The 25,274-nt window shown below is 52.1% G+C and overlaps 11 protein-coding genes across 11 annotated transcripts; 7 read left to right on the top strand and 4 right to left on the bottom strand.

Moving 5' to 3' along the window:
• Nucleotides 1–475: 475 nt before the first annotated feature.
• On the top strand, nt 476–1,441 carry BDV17DRAFT_276042 (uncharacterized protein). Its single transcript, XM_073759288.1, has 2 exons — nt 476–558; nt 617–1,441. Exon 2 carries the CDS (start codon nt 1,072–1,074, stop codon nt 1,366–1,368), a length of 297 nt encoding a protein of 98 aa, XP_073610649.1. The 5' UTR covers nt 476–558; nt 617–1,071; the 3' UTR covers nt 1,369–1,441.
• A 4,010-nt stretch (nt 1,442–5,451) lies between these two features.
• On the top strand, nt 5,452–9,296 carry ams1 (alpha-mannosidase). The gene is made up of 4 exons (XM_073755769.1): nt 5,452–5,719; nt 5,782–6,290; nt 6,341–8,315; nt 8,373–9,296. Exons 1-4 carry the CDS (start codon nt 5,568–5,570, stop codon nt 9,040–9,042), a joined length of 3,306 nt encoding a protein of 1,101 aa, XP_073610648.1. The 5' UTR covers nt 5,452–5,567; the 3' UTR covers nt 9,043–9,296.
• Nucleotides 9,297–9,306: 10 nt separating this feature from the next.
• Nucleotides 9,307–10,716, bottom strand: BDV17DRAFT_276035 (chromatin modification-related protein EAF6/MEAF6). The gene is made up of 3 exons (XM_073759287.1): nt 10,255–10,716; nt 9,951–10,184; nt 9,307–9,874 (listed from the first exon to the last, which is right to left on the bottom strand). Exons 1-3 carry the CDS (start codon nt 10,699–10,701, stop codon nt 9,605–9,607), a joined length of 951 nt encoding a protein of 316 aa, XP_073610647.1. The 5' UTR covers nt 10,702–10,716; the 3' UTR covers nt 9,307–9,604.
• Nucleotides 10,717–10,722: 6 nt separating this feature from the next.
• On the top strand, nt 10,723–11,836 carry BDV17DRAFT_230434 (low-affinity Cu transporter). Its single transcript, XM_073755766.1, has 4 exons — nt 10,723–11,034; nt 11,125–11,323; nt 11,538–11,628; nt 11,674–11,836. The coding sequence occupies exons 1-4, from the start codon at nt 10,945–10,947 to the stop codon at nt 11,789–11,791; spliced, it is 498 nt and encodes a 165-aa protein (XP_073610646.1). The 5' UTR covers nt 10,723–10,944; the 3' UTR covers nt 11,792–11,836.
• Nucleotides 11,686–13,806, bottom strand: BDV17DRAFT_230447 (putative F-box and JmjC domain protein). Its single transcript, XM_073755767.1, has 2 exons — nt 13,143–13,806; nt 11,686–13,069 (listed from the first exon to the last, which is right to left on the bottom strand). The coding sequence occupies exons 1-2, from the start codon at nt 13,433–13,435 to the stop codon at nt 11,881–11,883; spliced, it is 1,482 nt and encodes a 493-aa protein (XP_073610645.1). The 5' UTR covers nt 13,436–13,806; the 3' UTR covers nt 11,686–11,880.
• A 645-nt stretch (nt 13,807–14,451) lies between these two features.
• Nucleotides 14,452–15,764, top strand: tif1 (putative eukaryotic translation initiation factor 4). Its single transcript, XM_073755768.1, has 3 exons — nt 14,452–14,524; nt 14,578–14,936; nt 14,990–15,764. Exons 2-3 carry the CDS (start codon nt 14,751–14,753, stop codon nt 15,641–15,643), a joined length of 840 nt encoding a protein of 279 aa, XP_073610644.1. The 5' UTR covers nt 14,452–14,524; nt 14,578–14,750; the 3' UTR covers nt 15,644–15,764.
• Nucleotides 15,765–16,496: 732 nt separating this feature from the next.
• BDV17DRAFT_295991 (uncharacterized protein) lies at nt 16,497–18,393 on the top strand (the record flags this gene model as incomplete). The annotated part of the gene is made up of 2 exons (XM_073763203.1): nt 16,497–17,517; nt 17,591–18,393. The coding sequence occupies 2 exons, from the start codon at nt 16,497–16,499 to the stop codon at nt 18,391–18,393; spliced, it is 1,824 nt and encodes a 607-aa protein (XP_073610643.1).
• A 134-nt stretch (nt 18,394–18,527) lies between these two features.
• Nucleotides 18,528–19,353, bottom strand: BDV17DRAFT_295990 (fumarylacetoacetate hydrolase family protein; the record flags this gene model as incomplete). Its single annotated transcript, XM_073763202.1, has 3 exons — nt 18,528–18,955; nt 19,024–19,235; nt 19,295–19,353. The coding sequence occupies 3 exons, from the start codon at nt 19,351–19,353 to the stop codon at nt 18,528–18,530; spliced, it is 699 nt and encodes a 232-aa protein (XP_073610642.1).
• A 165-nt stretch (nt 19,354–19,518) lies between these two features.
• On the top strand, nt 19,519–20,278 carry BDV17DRAFT_276010 (uncharacterized protein). Its single transcript, XM_073759286.1, has 2 exons — nt 19,519–19,832; nt 19,886–20,278. Exons 1-2 carry the CDS (start codon nt 19,785–19,787, stop codon nt 20,123–20,125), a joined length of 288 nt encoding a protein of 95 aa, XP_073610641.1. The 5' UTR covers nt 19,519–19,784; the 3' UTR covers nt 20,126–20,278.
• A 406-nt stretch (nt 20,279–20,684) lies between these two features.
• On the top strand, nt 20,685–22,293 carry BDV17DRAFT_285119 (PWI domain-containing protein; the record flags this gene model as incomplete). Its single annotated transcript, XM_073760644.1, has 4 exons — nt 20,685–20,788; nt 20,862–20,952; nt 21,012–21,176; nt 21,229–22,293. The coding sequence occupies 4 exons, from the start codon at nt 20,685–20,687 to the stop codon at nt 22,291–22,293; spliced, it is 1,425 nt and encodes a 474-aa protein (XP_073610640.1).
• A 2,699-nt stretch (nt 22,294–24,992) lies between these two features.
• On the bottom strand, nt 24,993–25,268 carry BDV17DRAFT_295987 (uncharacterized protein; the record flags this gene model as incomplete). The annotated part of the gene is made up of 1 exon (XM_073763201.1): nt 24,993–25,268. A coding segment is annotated over one exon (276 nt), but the record flags the coding sequence as incomplete, so codon positions are not given.
• Between the last annotated feature and the right edge of the window lie 6 nt (nt 25,269–25,274).

Genomic DNA, 25,274 nt, shown 5'->3' with positions numbered 1-25,274 from the left:
TAGGCACAGAGTGTTGAATGTGTAGTGGTAACCCCAGGGGCCAGGGTCCGGCTAACTATACCATTACCAAGCTGGAACGGGGTATACGTAGGATGGCGAGATCCAGTGACTGCCAGGTGGAGGTCGCTAACTAGCCCAATACAGCCCCCAGTCTACTACTAGACGGCCGGGTCACTATCTAGCTTCCGGGAGGGACAACCTGAGAATACTGTTACCTATTAAGGAAGGAACGAAGACAGCCCCGCGGGCTATCAGATAATATCTTGCTTTACAGCAACATCGGTTACCCTGGACAAATGCTTGGATTGCCAGAGAGGGGTGCAACTGATGTCTTATTTGATAATGCATGTCAAAGATTGCAGAAAATAGTTGTTCTCCCTGCCTATTTCGAATACGTGGCCTAATACTTCTTGCAATCCATGCTGCTCGTGTCCCGGATGACAGAGGAATCCCTAACATCTTGTGGGGAATACTCGCACTTGCCCTTCTTGTAGATGACATTTCCATGGATGGAGAGGGTGGTAGTTATACGGATGGGATTGGGGGGGCTCAGGGCAGGTAACGCTTCTTCGATCCTGGTGGCTCGCAGTCAAGCTAACCCTGAAATACCTTGCAGGGAAGTAGATTCTGTGATCCCCGATGACAAGATAAGAGCCCCAGCTCCCAGACAAATTAGTCGTTTCTCTCTAGGTGCGCTACAGACTAACTCGAGCTTGGACTAGGTTCAAGAACCTACCAAACACCTTGTTAAGGCCGGGTACACACACTGCACGAAGCAGCAGTGCTCTATCCTAAAGCACGAGGAGAAGGAAAACCCGAACAGAGATCAAAGCCATTCTCCCCATCACCGCTGCCGCCCAAAATCAGCCGCGCATCTCCATCTCAATCATCCGATCTTTGAGGCCCTGGTACTATACAACCAAAGCCGATTACTCTGGTGGCTTTTAGAGCTCAACAGAAAGGCCCGCTCCTGATGATCGTCCTTTCATCCTCTCTACTGACTTCCGCCTAAAGGCAGCCGGTATCGGTACACGTACTATCCCATGGAGAGATGCTCATTCAGTGAAGACCATGGCACCAACAGCATTCTGCGAGGCACTGTTTGTACTAAAAAGCAGGAATCAGGGTCATATCGGCTGGCTTGATATGATGTGGGGCGAGATGCTAGCCTTTTTCTCTCGCTATTACGATGCTGAAGTGAAGAAAGCCCTTGAATCTCGGTTTCGGCCGGCCTGGGAGGCTTCCCTGGGAAGGGGAGTTGAGGGTCAGCATCTAAGTGTTCCGGTCAAGGAACTGCGTGAGAGGCTGATTTCGGATGGCACGATTACGGATTTTTTGCCTCCCCATGACCTACGCAGGCGCGCTTGACGTGAGATCGGCGGGCAACCTGGGCTTGAAGGTCTTGGTCTTGTTTCCCATTGTCTTGCGTGGTAGCTTGCCGTGTACGCTCTCTCTAATCTTGCAGTTGTTTAGCGAGGGATTCAATATCCTTCGCCTTGAGTATTTCTGTTTTACTTATTGCGTTTCGTTGAAATAGAATATTATTAACATTCTGGGTTCTTTACTTCCATGTTGCTTATTGCCTTAGCTTCATGTATAAGAGATGCATTCAGGAGCGTATCTGCATGCCTTGGCCGTAGATTACCTCAGTACAACGCAGTCGTAATATAGAGTGCTTCCCTGCGCCTAGTCTTTTTTTATCATTGGAGCATTCGAGAATACTATAGTACCTATTTTCAAAGTAATACGATACTGTGATGCCGCAGTCTCTAATCAATCGCTCCAGGAGCCCGACATCGCTGGGCTTCCCGCTTACCCCCCCCCCCCCCCTACTTCTGCTGTCTCAGCGTCTTCGGGGAGATCGAAGTCGCTCAGAGGTGCCTCAAGTGCCTGGTTTAACTCCGCATCAGGCCCCCAGGCACCGGCCAACTGGCTCGTTTGCCCTGCTACGACCGCTTGAATGGATCTACCACGGTTCTCCGGGTTTAGCCGTTGGTCATTTCTGGCGGCTGTGTTCTACGATCATTACTAGCTGCATAGTAACGGTAGTAGTGGGTGAGCGGCCGATTCTGCATCTGAGAAGGCTTGTATTTCTTTCAGTGCGTGTCTGTGCGTCTCCCTGGAGACCGATCATTCTTACCACAAGGAAGAATCAGGAATCAAGATAGGAAAGTCTCCACGTGCAGCTTGGTGAGACTTATTCGTTGCCTCCTAGTATTGCCTTGTGCTTGTGCCCTTAATTTGTACATGTGGGGAACCTGATGACCGCTAATGCGAAACCCAAGGAGACCACCCACCCTTCGTCTCGACAGGGCTTAGGGCCGATGAGCCAGACGCAGACTAGAATACATATGGAGAGCAAGATAAATACAGTTACCCGCGAGTAGCGAGCAGCAAGAGAAAGAACAAGACGAGCGCGACTGGTTCCGGCTGAACATCCGGCTGAGCACCCGACCGAGCACGCCCCCGAGCATCGTGTACGCTACCGGCGATGCTATAGGAGACATCCTGCGTATTTTCGGTCTCCGTATCCTCCTAGGAGTCCGGCGCGCGAGTGCCCGGGGGCACAGGGACAACGATTTCGCTGAACCCCAGCTCGTCGGTACCTCCCTTGGGATCCCGCCCCTCAACCGCACCCGACTCAGCCACCCATTTGGATGAAGAGTCGGGACAGCTTGGGCAGAACCAAAGGTGGCGTCTCCAAGCTCGTCTTGCCAGGCATGTTCCGCAGGGTCGTGGGAACACTCGAACACCGTCTGAACGAGCAGATCGACGGCGCTGTGACCCAGGGTAGCTTCTCTTCGGTTCCGTAGTGGCGAAGGAGGTAGCTCCGAGCATTGGGGAAACACTGACGGGGAGAATGTCGATTTCCCCTGCACTAGAGGGGAAGGAAGTAGTTCTAGGCACTATATAGTCCATGCATTGGCTGATAGAGTACTCTCATGGAGCTCAGAGAAGAAGAAGCAGCAATAGAGAAACCTTGTGTCGTCTCTGTTCACCGTCATAAAAGGATTGGGCTGCTTCTCCAATGATGGCCACTCTGAATGCGCGTTTGATCATCTTGAGACCAGCCATGGCATTGATCAAGAGCCGTGCGGAGCTCCTGATATCGGCGTCGCTGACTGAAGACATGGTTATGTGTGGGATATCCTGGATTTGCTGTAGGCAGGAATATTGAGTACGGCGTAGAGTCAATGGCTTGAGAAGATGGATGCATTCGCAATGTAGTTGACCGTGATAAATCTGATCAACGTAGGAGGGAGGGAGAGGTGACGAGAAAAGAAAAGGGGAAATTCAACAAATCGTAGAGCTAGAGGGGAACTGAGACAGCCTTCATCTCTGTCTGAGACAAAGCCCTGCTGGGTCAAAAAGTATCGATCGGGAACCATATCTAGGCCGGTCTCAGCCAGCACCAGCCTGAGCCAGTGAGTTTGACAGCAGGGAATACGAAATATGTGAGACACAGTCTGCTTTTAATGCTTTGCTTCACGAACGAGTGTAATCCATAAAAATCAGAGAATATTAAGACAAACCCAGATGTATAGAAGGATGTTGAATCCCCCAATCACAGCCGCAGCATGATTATTGAAAGTACATGGCTGGTATCCACACAAGAGACACAAGGCCCAAAACCCTAGTTCCGTTTTCGAAGATCGTGGGGAGGAAACTTGGTGATTCTGCATTCTTCTTGCTTCAACCATTCGCGGAGTTCCCTAAAGTAGGAATGTACATGCCCGCCTCCAGGTTACCACCGCGAATAGACTCCCCAGGCAGTTCGAAACTCTGGCGCGAGACGATCTCTAATTTGTGCATCGTAAGATTCAAATCCACTCGGCATTCGACTCCACAACGTCAAGTTGCTCGTGATGACCAAAATCCCTACATTTGAGAACGATCAAGGCCTTGCACATTGCCACAGGGGTGAGGATGTTGACTGAGTGCTCGTCGTTCCTCCACGAAGTAGTATGCTCGCCGATGTGCTTTGCCCTGAATTGAGGCTCAAAAGAAGTCATGAAATTGCGATCCTCGGCACCAGGCTTCTGCAGAGGTAGTTCCATTTCCATCTGCCACTAGAGTAGACGACATTGTCTGTATAGCCTTAGGACAGGTAACCTTTGTACTTTGCGTCGCGGTGGAAATGTGCGTCTGAGGCAGGACGGCAGCGGAAATGAGGGAAGATATTCTCAGCGCAATCCCAGGTTGAGTTTTTCTTTGCCTCGTTCCCTATGACAGGGTAGCCGCTTATCGTGCAGCGTTCAGAGCCGGCCTTGACCAAATATTCGCTAGCAGCATTGAGCTGTCCAGTAATGCTAATTGGCTTGCCAATGCTTGCCGGGCATTATGCCACTGGCTTTTGGCTGGGGGAGGGATGGGGTGAGAGTCATGAGCAGGGCCACCCTAACCCATGGTCATTGCTTCGCAATGGATAGCATATTGATACAGATGCGAGGATCCAGAGACCTAATTGAACAAGAGACCACAATCAGATCGTCCTGGAGCAGAAGAACAGCTGATCTCGAAAAACAAGCTCCAAGCAGAACAGAACCATCTGCTTCTTCTGAACAAAGAAGCCGAAACCATGCCGAGGACGCCTCAACACCTTTTTTTTTTTTTTTTTTTTTTTTTTTTTTTTTTTTTTTTTTTTTTTTTTTTTTTTTTTTTTTTTTTTTTTTTTTTTGGTGCCGCCTGTCACGTTACACAGCCCTAACTCCGCTTACGTCATCTCCTGGACGATGCCAGACTCCCTCGTCTTCTCTTCTCTAGGGATAAAATGCAACTGCCCCTGCTTAACCTATAGATTTTCATTGAGAGATAGTAAGACTGACAACCATGATCATCGGACTGGAGCATATTTGATTTCGAAGGACAGGAATACTGTAGCCTGACTCCTCTGGTCGGAATGAAAAGCTCACTTCAGGAACAGAAATTAAGATTTATGGTCCCTAACAAAGATCTGCTGTCAGATTCGACTATTTCGCTTTTGATCAACCAGGATCTTTTATAGGTCCAGGCTGCTCTCAATAAGATGTGGCGTGTCAGTGCTCCTCAACCCTCAAACTCCCGGAGACAATCCCGGTGTATAAGCCAGCTTTTAATGACTGCAACTCTATACCCACCAGTGATGGCCACTCAAGGGAGACTCTCTTACGTAGTATGGGCGGTCCCACTTTGGCCTGGCGGGATCTTCGCCCAGTCCAGACCATGAGCCCGTTGAGGTTGTGCCGTGTGCGAGGCCTTGATGATGCTTACTTGCAAGCATCGTGAAGACATGACTGGCTGAGGGAATGGATGCTGCTTACTGCCTTAGTGCGCTGAGGTGGTTGGGTCTGGACGACTACGTCGTGACAGTAGTGCACGGGCGATCCCCGGCTTCTCCGCATTCCGCATGCAACAACGTCACCTGTTCCTGTTCCTGGCTGCCTGCCACGACTTACTTTCTCCTCTCTTCCAGTCTCTAGTCTTCCACCTACCCCGAAATAATCTACGCTGTTCTCATCCCGCTTTACCGGTTATTGATCTATATTGGCTCGTTCTGTCGCAGAGTTCCTGATTTCAACCCCACTACCATGGGTGGAGACCGACAAGCTCCCAGCTCCAGCTCCAGCTCTCTGCCCCGGGCGCCCGATGGCCCCGTCGGTCAACGCATCAGAAGCATCTACACTGACCGTCTCAATCAATTTACCGCCAGAGGCCAATACGAGCGCCAGAATTTAATCGGGTGAGTCCTGTCACTTCAGTCATTCGTGTCAGCTCCGCTAATCCCTCCTCCTACGCCAACAGGAAGCTCTTCGAGGCCACCGACTCCGACGAAAATCACGTCAAGCTTTCCGTCTACTCGGTCCCAGACCTCCAGCGCCCGACCTTTGAAGAAGCCACCTCGCACGAATTCAAACCCACGCACATCGGAGCCTCGTTCGGCCCCAGTTGGTCGACCCACTGGTTCCGAATTCGTCTGACGATTTCCGACGATTTGCGCGAGAAAGAACGGCTGGAGTTTCATTGGGATGCGAATAATGAGGGCTTGGTCTGGACCGAAGATGGGCACCCATTGCAGGGCCTTACGGGCGGCGGGGAGCGGATCGAGTGGATCATTCCTGATGCCTGGCGTGATGGAAAGGAGCATACGTTCTACATTGAAATGGCGTGCAATGGCATGTTTGGGAATGCCCCTGGCGGCGATTCAATTCAGCCACCGCGTCCGGATAAATATTATACCCTGAGCACTGCGCGGATCACTGCGGTCAATTTGGAGGCACGGGCGTTGTTCTATGATTTCTGGATTATCTCGGGTAGGACGACCTGGAGCTATACTCTGGTTTATTGTTGCTGACCAGAGCAGATGCGGCTCGAGAGTTTCCAGGAGAAGGCTGGGAATCCCACGAGGCCAACGTCGTGGCTAATTCCATCATCGATGCTTTCGTTGCCGGCGATGGAAGCTTGGAATCCATCAAAGCGGGACGCAAGATCGCTCAGAAATACCTTGGCGATAAGGTCGATTCCGCAGAAGTGTACAACACTGGTACGCAGCCCATCGTATACGGTATCGGGCACTGCCATATCGACACCTGCTGGCTTTGGCCGTGGGCAGAAACCAAGCGAAAAGTCGCGCGATCATGGTCGAACCAGTGTGACCTCATGGATCGCTACCCGGAACATCGCTTTACTTGTTCTCAGGCTCAACAATTCAAGTGGCTGAAGCAGTACTATCCCTCCGTGTTTGACCGCGTCAAGGGATGGGTCAAGAAAGGCCACTTCCAGCCAATAGGCGGTAGCTGGGTCGAGCACGATACCAACATGCCCAGCGGGGAGTCTTTGGTGCGACAGTTTATCTACGGACAACGGTTCTTTGAGAGCAACTTTGGAGAACGATGCACGACCTTTTGGCTTCCGGATACTTTTGGCTATTCCACGCAGATCCCACAGATTTGTCGACTGGCAGGAATGAGTCGCTTTTTCACGCAGAAGCTCAGTTGGAATAACATCAACAACTTCCCACATACGACCTTCAAGTGGGTTGCGCTTGACGGAAGCCAAGTTATGTGCCATATGGCGCCGTCAGAGACATACACCGCCAGTGCTCACTTTGGCGACGTGAAGCGCAGCGTGACCCAGCACAAGTCTCTCGATTCAGATAATACCTCTCTTCTTGTTTTTGGGAAGGGTGACGGAGGCGGCGGGCCTACATTTGAGCATCTGGAGAAACTTCGTCGCTGCCGTGGCCTAAGCGACAAGATAGGTTTGCTTCCGCGGGCGACAATGGGTGGATCGGTCGACGACTTCTTTGCGGAGCTCGAAAAGAAGTCTGCGGAGGGTGCGCGGTTTGCGACGTGGTACGGGGAGCTCTACTTTGAGCTGCACCGCGGCACATACACTACGCAGGCGAACAACAAGCGCAACAACCGTCGAGCTGAGTTCTTGCTCCGCGAGCTTGAGTTCCTGGCGACCCTTGCGTCTGTGACGCAGTCGGGTTACGAATACCCAAAGAAGGACATCGACTCAATGTGGGAGGGAGTGCTCCTCTGCCAATTCCACGATTGCCTACCGGGAAGTTGTATCGAGATGTGCTATGATGATTCAGACGAGCTGTACGCTGAGATCTTCGAGACTGGTCTGAAAGCGAGGGAGCAGGCTCTTGAAGCCCTCGGGTTCAGCAAGAATGGGACGATTCATGCCGCGATCAACACTCTTCCTTGGGATCGGTCCGAGGTGGTCCAGCTTCCGACACACATAGCCGCAAAGGGCTCCAAGTATACCCTCATGGGCGGAGGCCCCGGTGTCATCCAAAATCCGAAAGCTAGCATCAAGGCCCCAGAAGTCAGCGTTCATGAGACCAAGCCTGGCGTGTTCCGTCTCCGAAACGCAAAACTACGGGTTGACGTTCAAGACGGCATCATCACATCGCTGTACGATATTGAAGCCGATCGCGAACTCATCGCCGCAGACGGCAAAGCCGGCCAACTGGTCATCTTCGACGACAAGCCTCTCTACTGGCAAGCATGGGACGTCGAAGTTTTCCACCTCGAATCCCGAAAAGAGCTGCAGTCCGGCAAGACCAGTATCGCCGAAAGCGACCCCTACCGTGTCAGCGTCGTCACCGAAACGAAGATTAGCGAGGACAGCTGGGTCAAGACGACCATCAGCCTGGCCGCCGCAGCAAAGAACAGGCCGTCCTACGTCGAATTCGAAAGCGAGGTCGAATGGCAAGAGACCATGAAATTCCTCAAAGTCGAATTCCCCGTCGACATCACAAACACTGAAACATCCTACGAGACCCAATACGGCATCATCCGACGCCCAACCCACTACAACACAAGGTAACCCTCTTTCCATCTACCATCCACATCCACAGATCAGACTAACAGGTAAACCAGCTGGGACATGGCCAAATTCGAAGTCTGCACACACAAATGGGCCGACCTCTCCGAGAACGGCTACGGCGTCTCCATCCTCAACGACTCAAAGTACGGCTTCGCGACCGTCGGCAACCTAATGCGTCTTTCCCTCCTGCGCGCCCCCAAAGCCCCAGACGCCCACGCCGACATGGGCCACCACTCCATCCGCTACGCTATCCTCCCGCACCAGGGGCCCCTCGACGCCCGCACCGTCCGCGCAGGCTACGAGTTCAACCACCCGCTTATCCTCGATACATCCCTCTCCCTCCCCGATGAGACATCCGTGCGAGACGTCACGGATAAACTCCGTACAATCGAGCTCACCGGCTCCCCCTCTTTAATCCTCGACGCCGTCAAGCGCGGCGAAGACGACGAGGATATCCACGGTGATCCCGATATCGAGATTCCCGGCTCGAAGAGGCAGGGGAAGAGCGTTATCCTGCGCATTTATGAGAGTCTTGGCGGGAAGAGTCGCGGGGTCATTCGTACTGGGTTACCTGTGAAAAAGGTGTGGAAGTGTAATGTGCTTGAGGACGACGAGGTCGAGCTTCTGCTGCTTGATGAGAGGGGGCGAGGCCGAGACGGCTGGAAGACCGTCGATATCAACCTGAGGGCTTTTGAGGTCGCGACGTATCGGTTGCAGTTGTAGGTTGGCATGCGTATGAACTCCACGAGCTACCGATGGGAGTATCCACCTAGCTACCTACCTACCTACCTAAGTAGCTAGTCGCTACCACCGGAAGCATGTTTTGTTTTGCGATGTTGTTATGTATGTAGTTATGACCTCGATGATTGTCGTACATATGGTTGATATGCATTGTTTGGTCGCCGTCACCGTGGCTACGTTTGGGCTTGGCTCTAAAATTAATCAGTATTTCCGGGACAGAGTAAACCTAGGTAGAGATCGAGGTATGCCTAGTTGAGTATCAGGGTGTATCAACCTTAGAAGAATGACAATGGATAGATTGAAAAGTCAGAGCGCCCATAGTCTTCATCATACTACAAGAGAATAAGAACAAACACCACGCAAGCCCTCATCTCCAACGCCAAAGCACCTAGCAAAGCAAAACACCGCTTTTATCCATCTAAACAACGCGCAAAGGATCGATCCTTGAAGCTTCCGAATATAATAACTCCATCCATCGAACTCAACCCAAACCCGACCCAACAAAAACAAACCCAGAATTTATAAGAACCCGAAACCGAATAAATCACTCCCTCCCCGCATAACTAATCTTAAACCTCTTCCCAGGCGGCTTCTCATCCTCGTCGTCCTCCCCCTTTGTCAAAGACGCAGCCTTCTTCTTGTTACTTTTCGACGACGCACCTGCCGAGGAGCCCTTAACACTCCCGGCGGCAGACGACGTCTCGCCGCTGCCATTTGCATTGGCCCCGGGCTTACCGGTTGACCCGTTGTATGTTGAGTTTGGGGTTTGTACGTGGGAGGGCGTTGTTTGGGTTGAGGAGGGGGCGGGGGAGTCCTACACGCCAAATGTCAATCATGACAACTCGGTCAAGGATTTGTAGATGAGAAGGAGGGGTAAAGGCAAGACATACACGCATAAAACTCGCCGAACTCCTCGAAAACACACGATCGTTATCCGTCACAGCCGCCTTCCTTCTCGACGCCGTCCCAACGCCCGACGCCGAAAGCGACATCCCGCTTGCGCCGAGGCCCGACCCCGTCGAGGATCCCTTGATGTAGGTGTCGAAACCCTTGATTATGTTTCCGGCGGTGGTTTCTTCCAGGTAGGACTGTTCGAAGCGGTAGATTTGGTCTTCTAGTTGGGCCTGTTTCATCAGTTCATTTCATTTAGTATGTGTCTGGACGAGTGAAGAGGTTTGGATTGGGAAAACGCACCATGCTCTTATCCATAAGTCTCTTCTTCTGTAATGTGTCGCGCAGCTCGCGGCGGAGTTTTTCGTAATAGGGCAGGCCGCGGTTTGCGCGTTGGTCTGGGGGTTGGTTTTCGTTGTTGGTTGTGCCCGTTGTTGTCGGGTTGGTGTTGTTTGCTTGAGTCTGGCTCTGGTTCTGAGATTGTGATTGTTGCTGTACTTGGAAAGTGCCATCTCCTGTTCCTGTTCCTGAGCCTTGACCAGTCCCTGTCCCGCCTGTTGCCGGTGTATTATTTGCGACGGGGACGGAGGGCATTGCGGTTGCGATTTCGGCCATTTTATTCGTTTCCTGGGTATGCGGGCTCAATTCGGGTATATGTGTGGCGTGCCGTATGTACGACACTTGAGCGCGGAATTGGAACAGGCGAGATGGCGTGCGGAGGGAGGAAATCCAGAGTCGAGAATCGAACATCGGAGGTGGTGATCGGCCGGCCGATCTTATCTGTCATTGTTTGTCCTGTTTGCAATCACCTCATCGTCAGCTCTGACTCCTCATCCTCCATTGTGTCAACCTCACTCGCTTTGAGACCTCATCGACGGAGGAAGACCTGGCTTGCATTCAATACTGGCCACTGCATGGTTCACCATCAAGTACAACTCCTCGTCACCTGCCATTTCCGAACCCTTATCGGCAAGCTATCTCTATCTAGCTATTATGGAGATGCACCACATGGATATGGATATGGACCACGGCCATCACGACCACGGTGAGATGGATATGGGAGGGGATCAGTGTAGTATGAACGTGAGTTTTCATATTTCGACGACTCTGAAGACTCGAATTTGCCTTCTGTCCTAGTTCATGAAGTATATTTACTGATACTGTCTACGGCAGATGCTATTCACCTGGTCCACGAAGAACCTCTGCATTGTCTTCTCGGGATGGCGCGTCAACGGGGCCCTCTCTCTTCTCGGTTCACTGGTCGTCATTGTGCTTCTGGCGGCGGGGTATGAAGGGGTGAGACAGGTTACTCGGCAGTACGAAGTGGCGCATGCGCGACGACTAAGTGCGTTTTCGGCGGCTGTTGTTGGGGGTAAGTTTCCCTTTCTTTTCTTTTGCTTCTATGTTTAAATGCTTCTATGTGTTCTATATGTGTTTTGTATACTGTGTCTCGGCAACTTTGATCTCTTGGCCTGGTGGAGCTGCCATTGACGCTCGGACTTAAGGCAATGAGCCCGGGCCCGAGCCTGAACACGAACATGAAGCCCAAGCATATGTCCGCAACGCGAGCTCACGGCTACTTGTAGGTAGTGACAACAGGAGGGCTGTCGAGCAGAGAGGGAAGATCACCATGGCTGCGCTCTATGCGGTGCAGGTGTTCTATAGCTTTTTCATCATGTGAGTTCGCCTCCCTATCGTCAGGTTGACAAGCTAACAATCTAGGCTTCTATTCATGACTTATAACGGGTTCGTTATGCTTGCCGTCGCTGTTGGCGCGTTTGTCGGGTATCTGGCGTTTGGGGAGAACATGTCCGCGACGAAGTCGGTCGCTTGTCATTGAAACTGAGCATATGTTGCATTTCTGTGCCAGTGATGTTACGGCCGGTGAGAGCGTTGAGTAGTGAAGTTGTTGCATATAATGCGAAGCATTCAAGGAACTTCTGCGTCGCTATCGTCGCCAAATCCGAAGCTGAACCCACCAGCCTCAGACTCGGTGCCAGCGCCATCAGTGGTTTTCCCGTGCACTATCTCATCCCATTTGCGCTTCTTGCCTTCGGACTTTTGTTTGAGCTCATCTAGTGCGTTCTGGAGGAATCCCGGATGCGATTCTTGCATTTTAGCCACGAATCGCTCGTACGGGTTGTTGACGTCTCTCCGGAACCCAGATACCTGGTCAGCTTTATTTGATAGAAAATCCAATGCCGCAGTCAAGTGAGCACGAGGGATGAAGTTTTGTGTAATCGCGATAGCAGGCTCGAGGTTGACAACCAGATGCCACCATCCCGAGGGCACATGGAGGATCTCTCCTTCGTGGCAAATACCCTCAATGCAGCCTTGGGTACGGCGGGCTTCACCATGGAAACCCAGAAGCCACTCTGCGATGCTCAGTGGGGATGTCACTTCACTTTGGTCCTCCGATACGTAGACTCCAGGTGGAGGCGGAAGCTTGGCCGAGGAAGGGAACATGATCCAGTACTTGGAGCCGCGGACGACCGCGTTCCAGGCGCTGGTCGCATTAGGGTCTTTATGGAACGTGCTTCCTGATCGTTCAGGTCCGATGATCAGCCAGTGTCTGTCAGGTCGGTCGTTCCCAAGGACCGAGAAGAAGTCTTCACCGAAGCATGGTGGCGGCCAGTATGCCGTACCCGGTTCCTGGTCCAGCGGTCCGGTCTTAAGCCCCATTTTTGAGACAAATTCTTTGTCAAAGAGATAGAGCGGGCTTTCATCCGAGTTGTTCTTCATGTAATCCACGTATGTTTTGAGAGGCCAGTCGACAGCTTCCGCCCGGAAGGGAGTCTCTCCATGCTTGGGCAGCAGTGTCTCCGTCGACCATTGATGGTATACCGGCCACTCTTTCACCGGCTCCGTCAGGATGAACGGTGTGTCCGACCATTTCTCTTGAAACTCCTCATGCGTCAAGTTTGGTAGACGGATAATTCGGTTTCTAGCTGGAATGTTGGAGGCGTATGGGTCAAGAGAGATGTGCGCGCAATAGAACGGACGATGTAGGGCGTCTGAAAACAGGTTCGAGCAGTCCAGGGAAGCAACTTTTGACGGTGGCAGATTCAGGTACGTGGCGCGCCACGTTCCTCTCCAGGCGAGCGTTGCAGGAGGCGCACTAATAAACTTTAGCACCGCATTTGGTATAATGTAGTAGTAGTTTCCGCTCATGGGCCGTCAAACCGCCTTACCTGATGAACAGGGTTTTCCAGAGATCCTCCGCTCTTGTAAATGCATAAAACGCCTTGCATGTCTGACCCAGCTGCAAAAGACTCCGATAGTCCAGGAACTCCAATAGCATCAATATCAGCTCATCGGGCCACAAGTTGAATGTGCCAATCGCATTTCGAAGATTCACAGCGGCGAGGAGCGCGTTGCCACTCGGCTTGACTCCTAGAGGGTGTCCCGGGATTGCATCATGTGCAGCTGACTCGTCGACCGTGTCGTCTCGAATATGGCTGCCCAGCGTGGTGATGTCTGGCATCTCGCTTGCTGTTGGGGCCGTTCTCGTTAGAGTACGGACTATGATCCCTGGTTCCTGGAAATAGGGCAAACGCCGCCCGATGGATTGACGCTGAGAGGCGGAAACGATAATTCAAAGATGGTCAATGACCATCCACCGATGAGTCACTCTTGGAGTGTGAATCAAGGCTTTGTGTGACTGCTGAACATCTACAATTGACCAAGCAAAAATGTGGTGGGCCGACTCAAAGCAGCAGGCGGTCGTAAATGATCTGGCAGAAAGTTCATACGAAAAATTCAGGCGGCCAGGGTAATTTTGCTATGAAACGGGCGGCCTCTCGGTCACATCCAGTCAGATTTGTAAAAAGAAAAAAGTTCGCTTTCCCTCATCCAGAATAATTCTTTTTTCCCACCAAGAGAAGATCCACCACCTCTTCCATCTTTTTTCTTCTCTCCTCCCACTTCCTGAGTTTCAACTCTTACAACTACTATCATTACTACTAGTTCCTGTCAGTCTCTATTCTGAGACCTCGGTTCTAGTCATCAGCACTCCTGCGAAGAGTCTTTTTGACTGAGATTCAGCGACAGCATCCACCCCACCGGGACCGCTCGTCGCTAAGGAACAAACCCTTTAACTCCCAAACCCCCCACCGTCTTCGTTCGATCACAGTCCGCTGCTGTGATCATCCCCATACCTTTTCGCAAATATGGCTTCCAACGACAAGGGTCTCGAGGAGATCCCCGACAGTATGTTCTTCCATCCTCTGTTCCACTCGTGTTGTGGCAAGGATTTTTTTTCCCTTTTCGCAGTCTTGAAAGGCAGCGCGGGAGAAGGAAAAAATCTTGCACCACCAACAGCAAATACCGGTGAATGCATGGGTTTCGCTAACAACTCCCTTCAGACCAGATCGAGTCCAACTACGATGAGATCACCGACTCTTTCGACTCTATGGACCTGAAGCCTGAGCTGCTTCGCGGTATGTTACGCCTTTTTCTTAGTATACAGATGTGAGGGCAGATTCTGACGGTTCCCGGCTTTTAGGTGTCTACGCCTACGGTTTCGAGCGTCCCTCCGCCATTCAGCAGCGTGCTATCCTACCCATCGTCAAGGGTAAGTCTAATATTAGCCAGTTTTGCTCGACCAAAGTTAATCAAGCGCTTCAGGCAACGATGTCATCGCCCAGGCTCAGTCCGGTACCGGAAAGACCGCTACTTTCTCCATCTCTGCTCTGCAGAAGCTCGACCCCAGCGTCAAGGCTTGCCAGGCTCTGATTGTCGCTCCCACCCGTGAGCTGGCCCAGCAGATCCAGAAGGTCGTCATCGCCATCGGTGACTTCATGAACATCCAGTGCCACGCCTGTATTGGTGGTACCGCTGTCCGGGATGACATGAACGCTCTCCGTGAGGGCCCCCAGATCGTTGTCGGTACCCCCGGCCGTATCCACGACATGATCCAGCGTCGTGTCCTCAAGACCGACCAGATGAAGATGTTCATCCTCGACGAGGCTGATGAGATGTTGTCTGTATGTACAACCTTTGCTCACCTTTGCAACTGATCGCATACTAACTTCTGCAGCGTGGTTTCACCGAGCAAATCTACGACATCTTCCAGCTCCTCCCCCAGTCCACCCAGGTTGTCCTGCTCTCTGCTACCATGCCCCAGGATGTCCTCGAGGTCACCACCAAGTTCATGCGTGACCCCGTCCGTATCCTGGTCAAGAAGCAGGAACTTACCCTCGAAGGTATCAAGCAGTTCTACATTGCTGTCGAGAAGGAGGAGTGGAAGCTCGACACCCTCTCCGATCTCTACGAGACCGTCACCATCACCCAGGCCGTCATCTTCTGCAACACCCGCCGCAAGGTCGACTGGCTCACTGACAAGCTAACTGCCCGTGACTTCACTGTCTCCGCCATGCACGGTGACATGGAGCAGGGCCAGCGTGATGTAATCATGAAGGAGTTCCGCTCTGGATCTTCTCGTGTCCTCATCGCCACTGACCTTCTGGCCCGTGGTATCGATGTCCAGCAGGTCTCGCTGGTCATCAACTACGATCTCCCCGCCAACCGTGAGAACTACATTCACCGTATCGGTCGTGGTGGTCGTTTCGGTCGTAAGGGTGTTGCCATCAACTTCGTCACCGCTGACGATGTCCGTATGATGCGTGAGATTGAGCAGTTCTACAGCACCCAGATCGAGGAGATGCCCATGAACGTTGCTGACCTCATCTAAACTTCCTGATTTCCGAGCCACCTAATATCTTCGATGCGGGTTACGATTGCCGCTCCAAGGGCGAGTTGCGGTGGGAAAAGAAAGACTTGTTTTTGATCGTTGCAGCTTCTCTCTTGGTAAAATGGAGGAATTCTTCAAAAAGTGGCTTTCTGTGTCTCAAGCATTTTATGTGTCAGCAGTAGTAGTGACAGCTGAAAAGCTGTTCTTATGACCTGCTGCTTCATGGTTTCCTTTGTTCGTCTATGCTTATGGAGATGCGACATGTTTCGTGCGAATTTTTTTATGCTGTAATTCATGATTGTCTCATCTGGGATTTCTTTTCACCTCTTCCTTTGTCCCCTTTTCCTCCGCTGCTCGACAACAAAAATGAGCCGAAAATGTTGAATCGCTCGAGAAGGCGTTTGTCCTCCGAGCACTTGGGAGGATGAATACCTACGATACATACATGTTTATGGATCTGGGGATGTTGCTTAAAGTATGGAGCACAATAGACAAAGAGGTAAATGCCATACCGTTTGGTTAAGTCTACATGGCCCAGTTTACAGAGTAGTGCTGTATACCGTAGGATAACACCGACTTGTCTGTCCTGTTGAGGCTGTAGCCTGCTGTGCATATCATGCAAGTTACCACCAACTCATCCTTGTCCCGGCAACATCTGCACCATCAACAATCATCAAATCATTCACACCTCGCCATCCATGTCTCAGCCAAACGCCATCACAAACACAAAACTCAATCTTCCTCCCAACACCGCCCCCTTCTCTCTTTATCTTTCCAAATCGACACGTCACCTGGCAATCAACTCAATTCATTCCCTCCACCTAAACCACCAACCAACCCTAATACCATAAATATGGCCCGGACGAACCCTCCAGCTCCAGATCCGTCCTCATCTTCAAACGCCACAATACGAACCTCAACCACAACTTCAGCATCAACCGCATCCTCATCCTCCCTCGCAGTCTCAGCACTGATCTCAACCCCATCACCAACCCAACTCCAAGCTCAACTCCCACCACAACCTCAAACGCAAGCACAAACACAAAGAACAACAACAACAACAACAACAACAACCCCCGACACCCTCCTCTGGGCGCACCACCTCCGACAAGAAAACATCCATCTGTCCAAAACAATGGACCGCCTCAGCGCAATGTTCACCAAAGCCACAAACGCAATCAGCAACCTCGACCGCAACGTCGGGCAATTAGCCGAGGGAATCCACGCACTCGAGCAGCAGCGCGAGCTCGATAAGCGCGAGTATGATGAGCGGATCCAGGAACTCGGCGAGAAAGTGCAAGCGTGCGCTGTGCGCGCCGAGAAACTCGAGGAGGCGAGTGCTAACGCTGGCGAAGGCGAAGGCGCTGGCGCAGAAGCAGACGCTGAAGCTGAAGCTGAAAATGCAGCGCTGAAGAGCGAGCTCGAGCGTGCGATGGGGAAGTTCGGTGCCCTTGAGAGTGAGAATCAGACGTTGAGACGGGATGTCGTCGGTGTGCTGAAACGATTTGATGAGCTGCAGGGTGATAATGCGACGCTGAGACAGAGGATCACTGTTCTCGAGCAGGAGAATGCCACTTTGAGAGGGGAAGTTAGCGATACGGCGCAGAGGTTCACGGCGCTTGAGAGTGAGACTGCGGCGCTGGAACAGGGTATTAATGGCATTGGTAATGGCGATAGCGATAGGTGCACTCAAACTCAAGCTCAAGCTCAAGCAGAGCAATTCGATGATATGAAGGCTTCGAATGAGCTGTTGAGGGAGCGGGTCTCCGAGCTCGAGAAGCTGCTCGAGGTACAGGGGAAACAAGTGAATAGGGCTTTGAAGTGGTTATCTATGAAGACGATGGCTGAGGATAAGGAGAGGAACAGCAAACGAGGTATACTATCTCAAACCTGTCCCTCCATCTTTGCCCCTCTTGATATTCACCTAGGTGCTAATTTCATGCCTAGACGCAAAACCCCATCCAAAACCCGAACCAAGACCGACAGCATCAGCACCAAACAGAACCCAATCAGCGCCATCCCTCGACGCAGACCACGACACCATAATCCCAGACGCAATGCCCACCCCTCCATCCGCGCACTCAAGACACCGCACCTCCTCCTTCTTCCCAACCCGCACCCTCTCAGAAACAACCTGGGGCTCACTGACGGACCTTGAATCTACTCCGAAGCCTCCCTCTCAACCTCCCGGCCTTCCACATCCCTTCCCGCGAAGATCAGGCCCCAGCCCCCTACGGAACGGCAAGAAAGCCAGCACAGAGGATCACTACCATGGCCATAACCATCACCAGAACAAGGATCACACCACACAGCTCGAGTCCATGCGCCTGCGCCAGGATGGTCGCAGGCTGGAGAAATACCTAGAACATGCGGGGGCGATGCGGGCGTTGCATCCATCTATCCCGGAGGCGGCGTTCGTCATGGCGTTCCAGAATGGATTGGATGATGAGGCGGTTAAAGCGCGCGTTGTGGAACTTACCAGGAACGTGGGACTTTCGTGGGAGAGGGTGAGGTCTTATTTGCAGGTTTATTGTCGGGATCAAGATCAGGGGAAGGCGCGTGGTCAGGGGGATAGGGATAGAGATATAGACGGGAATGGGAAGGCTAAGGCTGCTGTAGATACGCCTCCGCCTCCTGTTAAGAGAGATGCGACGGGTGACTCGCTGGGGAGAAGGAAGGGGAAGAGGGGGAGGAGGTCTATACCCATTGTGCCTTCTGATGATGACGACGATGAGCTTTTCGTTACTTGATGTCACATCAGCTCGAGTGTTGTAGACAGGAACTGTAGGTTTTAACCGTATCATTTGCATCACGGAGTATAGGTCTCTATCTAATATATGCAAGATTTCCACAATGTATATGCCAATCCGTAAGCTAAGCCCGCTCAAGTCTCCCGATACTCATACCGCCCCTCCCGATCCTTAACCTCAACCTCGATCCTCCCTTCCTCAATCTCCTTCCCCCCAACCTCAATAGAGGCCTTCATGACATCACCACTCTTAACCTCCCCGACCCCCTTCGGCGTCCCCGTAAGCACAAGATCGCCCTTTTCCAGCGTCATCGTGCGCGATATCTCCGCTAGCAACCGCGGGATGCGGTACAGCATGAGACCCGAGGAATCAGCCTGGCGCTGCTGCAAGTTCACGCTCAGCCGGAGGAACGCATTGTGTGGGTCGGGGATCTGCGACTTCAGGATCTCCTGCGAGACGGGGAGGAAGGTGTCAAAGCCTTTTGCGATTGTCCAGGGAAGGCCCTTCTTCTTTGCTTCGTCTTGCACGTTGCGGGCTGTCATGTCGATTGCGAGGAGGTAGCCTAGACAGAAGCAAGTGATTAAATGCATTGGTTTGTACATTGTATAGGGTGGGTTAGATTGTACGCACTGTGAATCGCATCAATTGCGCCCTTGTCATCGTTCGGATCCAGATCGCGAACGCGCTTGCCCATCACCAGGGCCAATTCCACCTCATAGTGTAGGTTTGTGCCGCGCGGACGCAGAACGGGGCCCTCGCCGGGTAGGAGGATCGAAGAGGTAGGCTTCAGGAAGAAGAATGGCTGCTTTGGCTTCGTGTTGTTGAGCTCCGTGATGTGCTCGCTGCGATTGCGACGTTAGAAAGATAGAGTCCGATGGTAACAGAAGGGATTCATGCGCACGCGTAGTTCCGCCCAATGCAGATGACCTTTCGGCAGTTTTCCCTTATTGAAGCTGCCATTTTGGTTTTTTTTGGTTTTTTGTTTGAAGGAGAGAGTGAGCAATGGGGAATTGGTGAGGGGAGGCCAGCCCGTATAAATGCGATTGCGCGGCGGAAGTCCGGCCGAGGATTGTGGGGAGCTCGGGAGATCCGACTTTCGGAGAGCTTCTTCTCCAACTCACTTCCTCTTGATCGACCCATCATCTTATCGTCAATAGGCTCGTCATCTACATTCCTGGCTGTTTACATGATCGCGGACTGGATCAGACGCTTGTCAGGCAGATACAGACTCGACCAAAGAACCCCGGATCGCATCTTAGGGACTGCAACAATCAGGCGGTTGTGCAACGAGACCGGATAAAGATCCGACTATCTGTGGGGATCTATACCATCAAGAGGTAGTAGAGGCTCCGGTACAGTATTTGGAGTCGTTTGGAGGACTATCGAGCATCATGAAAGTAGCAGAGATCCTATCCGATCTTACCTCTCTACGCGCTTGTGTACGACTCTTCCCAAACCAGCAACTCAAAGCAACACTGACATCAGTATGTAGGACTACAATGACGCCCTCAATCTAGTCACCGTCAACGAAAGGCTCACACCCTTGGGGACAGAGCCGAAGCCTTCACAGACGGAGACAAATGAGCACCTGCATCTTGCGTCTGAGCTCGTAGAGCTGCATTATGAGATGAAGGCGATTCACCGGGACGGTAGAGTAGATGATCAGCTGCGGCGTGGAAGGGAGGAAGTAGATCGAGTGTTGCGAGAATTGGAGGCTACTTCGTCACGTTAGGTTGCTTTTGACGGCGAGTGGGAGGTGATGCTGCAGTTAGATTATGTATAATAATGAAAGTAATGAGCCTGTGATGGTCAATGGAAACTGTGAAGGAAGCTGTTCACAGTCACGGCGGTGACTGAGTATACTTCCTAATTAGGAGACATCGAGGCTTCTCGGCGAGCATGGCTCGGGGTACAGGTCGCATATATTCGTCTACAGGCTGCGATACCTTATCAAGTAGTTACCCAATTAACTAAGTCACCCCAATTCCCGACTGTTAGGGTAGTAAGGAGTTAGGGTCTTAGGGTAGGTTAGGGTCCTGGTTAAGGCTCTCAGGAATGTGATTAATAGAGCAGGCCCGTATAGAAGTAGTTACTTAATTTAGTTAGGGGCCTGTAGACGGAGACATGTGACCTGTACCCCGAGCCATTCTCCTCTTCGGCCCGACCATCCTCCGTCCAACTGCAGGGGCCAGCAAAGACCATCAGCGCAGCTCTTTCACTATCATATGCGCCCTTCGCTTTCGGCCTCGAGACTCGAGTACGCGATCGCGTCTTGAAAGCTATCTGACAAAATGGCAACCCGTGTGGACGCAAAGCTGCTCCGGCAGACGAAATTCCCGCCCGTGTTCAATCAGAAGGTAGACATGACCAAAGTTAACATCGAGGTGATGAAAAAGTGAGTCTGCGCGGCGTTCATCGACAAATGCCATTCAGAAAGACCTTCTTGCTAACTGGGACATTTGTATCAGGTGGATCGCCGGAAAGATATCTGAAATCTTAGGAAATGAAGATGACGTCGTGATCGAGCTTTGCTTCAATCTATTGGAAGGGTCTCGGTTTGTATGTCTCAACCTACACCCTTTGAATGTAACGATCGCTAATGCTTGCGCCTCGTCTAGCCCGACATCAAATCACTTCAAATTCAGCTGACGGGATTTCTCGATAAGGACACTGCAAAGTTTTGCAAGGAGTTATGGTCGTTGTGTTTGAGCGCGCAAGAAAACCCTCAAGGTGTCGCGAAGGAGCTTCTCGAGGCGAAGAAGCTCGAACTTATTCAAGAAAAGGTCGGTCTAGAGCGCCAGCCAGGCAAGACTCCTGCTAATTGGCGCCCTGTAGATCGAAGCAGAAAAGGCAGCGGAAGAGGCTCGCAAGAGGAAAGAGCAGGAGCAAACACGGGAGCGCGAGATCGAGCAAATCAGACGCAGGGAACGCTCGGACAGAGGTAGGGGAGGAAGACGGGGCGGATTTGGAGGCCGGGACTTTGAGCGACGTCGCTCACCTCCGAGACGGCGCAGTCGGGATCGCTGGGACCAGCCTTCGCGGCGAGAGTTCGATTCGTACGTTCCCTCTGGTCCTCCTCGCAGAGGCCGTCGGCCTTCTAGGTCTCCCAGTCGCTCACGTTCACGCTCGCGATCTGTATCATCTTCTCGCTCGCCGCCGCCGCGCAGACAGCGTTATGACCGCAACCGACGACGCCGATCACCTAGTGATTCCGCCTCACCAGACCGAGGAGATCGCCGGAGGCAGAGGAGACGCAGTCCTGATTACGGTGATCGCGCAAGATCTATATCCCGCAGTGGTTCATCACGCTCACGTACTCCCAGAAGAGACCGAAGACAAAGATCCGTTTCTTCCAGTGTATCCCGCTCGCCGCCACCCAGGCATCGACACAGAAGGAGGGACTCGTCTGTTTCGAGATCGCAATCTCGATCGCGAACACCTGATAGGAAGCAGGGCCGGCGGAGATCATCGCCTTACTCACGAGATGACAAGAGAGAACCAACGGCTAATATTGCAAAGGGCCACAGAACCCGGAACGATCGCCGTTTGAGCCGCAGCAGAGATCGCGGCGGGGACCGTAGGCGCCGGCGCTCAACCAGGAGCGAGAGCCGCAGCCGCAGCCGAAGCCGAAGCAAAGGCCGTTCTTCTAGCAGGAGTGTCAGCCGAAGACGCGACGACTCTCGCAGTCGGAGTCGCAGCCGTGCAACAGACAAGAAACGGCGTCGCTCCATTGAGCGATACGCTCCTGCCGCGCGACGAAGGCGCAACTCCTCTTCTGTATCCGTCCACACTGAGAAGCGACAGAGAATGGCTGATCAGGATGGCGATGCACGACGCAAGTCCCAACCACCTCCTGAGCCGGAGCAAGAAGAGAGTCCTGCTAAAGAGGTGGGTGAATGATTTCCACTATATAGCAAGGTATCCCAGTCATGTACCCTCGATCCCGGACACATGGTCAATTAGGGTTGTCCGTTTCTGCGAACAATGCTAACACTCGTCTACAGCGTACCAATATAAAACCTCAAGCACGTATATCCAGCACCGAACTACGAGAGAGAATTCTCCGCGAGCGACTCGTCGCCATGCGCCGAGCCAAATCGGATAACAAGGTAGGTAGCAGCTCGAAGTCTCGGGGCTAGGGATATCGGCGCAAACTATGCATAATGTCCTATATTTAAGCCGAGGTATAATGAATCCAAACTCATGCATTGTCGTCGTCCCTAGTCACCTACAGCTCAATTCTAGTCTATAGCACTTCAGTCCTATATTCCGTAGTCCTACAATCAATGCGCCCTCGCCTCTATAAAGGACATCAACCCCAAGCCCTCTCGCACTTCTCTCCGTCCCAGCGCCACGGAACGTGATACAACCGTCTAATCCCAAGAATCAGATAATTTGCAACTCAACCGAGCAACAAAGTTCAGCGTCGGCCAACTTTGTCTAAAGTGACACCAACCGTTGGAGATGAACGCACCCTCTAATCCGGCTCTGGGAGGCAGGGCTACCCGGGACGAAACTCTAACTCTATTCCTTTTTTTTTTTAGTTCGTAGCGTACCGAACTCCAGGGTCTATACTCTACATACTCAGGGGAAGGCTACGAATTTAGCGGAGTGATAAAGCCAATAGTGCAACCATGCAATCAATATATGGAAGTGTATAATTAGACGCGTTTAGATTAGTTCGACAAAATAAGAGTCAAGGGTTGCGAGTCAAGACTTTAGTTTGTTCAGTTCACCCCTCTATGGTACATAGATGCATAGATGCATAGAGCACCGAGAACAAGACGAACGAAGGACGTCCATGCTGGTGTCGACTTGTGAGTAGCGGTGTCAATCTCAAAAATTCGCAAATTGGTGGCTTGATGCCTCCGACGAACTATAGGCTTAAATAAACTATGTTGTCACTAGGCAAAATGTAGACAGTAGGTGCCCTCGTGCAAGCAAAGCACGGATAGCACGGATACAGTCTTGTTCACCGCTATCAATTGATAGAACGCTAGAGCATAAAAACATCAATGCTGAAGCCTGGCCTGGGCCAGTCCACGGACTCTGAGTCTATTCCTTCCGGTGCCATCCGCACTTGGAGAAAGTCCAAAGTCCAAGGTCCATGGCGTTCATGAATCGTGCTCGTACTTCGTACTTCGTACTTCGTAAGGGGCGTTCGGTAAGCATTCGAACTTCGGTACCTGGAACCCTTCGCTTCCGAGCTCAAACCAATCTGAATCCGGAGATATCTCACGACAGTGACACTGACAGTGGAAATCAACGCCACTGAGTCGCGGACTCAGTGACTCGCGACTCGCGACCTGAATCGTGCCGTATTCGTAACCAGAGTCCAAAAACCAGGGACAAGGTAAACAAACAATAATCCCTGGAACTGGAAACAACGGCCGGCGATCAAACATGGCAGGCGAGAGCCGTGGACGCTGGACCATATGAGACACGAGACGATGAGGTCAATCCTTACCCAATTCTCCACAGACGGTTGAATTCGAATTTCGACAGGCAGGCCCATATTTTGGAATACAACTTGACAAGTCAGATTGTCCGCCTCATTTCGTATTGCAATTTGCATGGGAAGATGGCAGTGCACAGCCCGCAGCCCGCGTTCGCAACCACGGGGTCCATCATCATGGCATCTCCAATATTCTCCAACTTCATATCCGATTCCAAGTCCACTTCCAACTTCCCACTTCCAACTTCCCACCTCCAACTCCATGCAAGCCCCATTGAGGCTGCGTAATGCGACATCCTCGACTGACTTGTCAATGCAGCGGATCAAGAACCGGAAAGGAAGGATTAGGATGATGTCCGAGTCCGACTCCGAACGGGCCAGTCAGTAGTCTAACGGCAAGTTGGCAACGCTCGCCTCACCCCCAGAATAAGCTACGCAATTGAACGGCGATCGTAATCCCAGCCATATGCACGGTCGTCACATATGCACAAGGTCATCACAAGCTTAGCATCCATTGGCATCCAGGCACAACTGTTGAGTGCTGCGGCCTGCGGGGGTCAGGGGAAGCCAAGATATTGTGGAGCAGAAGCAGCAGACTATTGGACGCTTCCCACACGATTAGCAACGAGTCTGGAGAATTGGAGGAAAACGCTAAAAATCTAGAGTTCCTGCTGGAGGAGGAGGGGTGTCGATCAGGGAAAAAAGAAAAATGGGAAGGAAAATTTTGGTTTGGTAAAATCTCCGCTTCTATTTTGAAAAACTGAATAACTGAACAACTGTCTTCGTGACGCTATACATGTACATATGCAACTGTACCTCACAATTCACCTGCTGAATAACGTAACATTAAGGAATGTACTCCATTAAGGGGGGATATCAAAAAGAAAACATCCAATAAACACGTTCAATCAAAAAAAGTAGTTAGTACAGGAGTTGTAAGAAATCCGCAACAAGCTTGGTATCGATCTATCTCCTTCTGCTGCCAGGAACGTGCGCCGAACTTCTGGTGTGATGAACAGAGGATCAACGCAGCGGACTTGCTCAACGGTGCCAAGAAAAATTAGAATTAAAGATTAGGCATGTACAGCAGGTGGTGGTGTTGCCATTACGATCGTCTCGTTAGATTGAGCCTGGGCCCTGGCGCTTAGGCGGTAGGGCAAGCCTCAACACCGACGGTCTTAGTGACGGTGACGGTGATCAGGCCGCAGCTGGCGCAGCTGCCAGAGCCAGAGGGGGCGGGAGCCTCGGTGGTAGCGGGGACAGCCGGGGTCTCGGTGGGCTGGACGTCGGTGGGGACGGCGGGGGTCTCAGTAGGCTGAGCAGGGGTCTCGCCGGGGACGGAGATAGTCGAGGAGCTGACAACCTCGCTGGTGAGAGTCTCGCAGGGGGTCTCCTCAGGCTGAGCGGGAGTCTCGGTGGGCTGGAC

The sequence above is a fragment of the Aspergillus undulatus genome (assembly GCF_047715775.1).
Source record: "Aspergillus undulatus strain CBS 261.88 unplaced genomic scaffold BDV17scaffold_80, whole genome shotgun sequence".
NCBI lineage: Eukaryota > Fungi > Ascomycota > Eurotiomycetes > Eurotiales > Aspergillaceae > Aspergillus > Aspergillus undulatus.
Note: the sequence above shows the minus strand (reverse complement) of the source record. Positions and strands in the feature narration are given on the sequence as shown.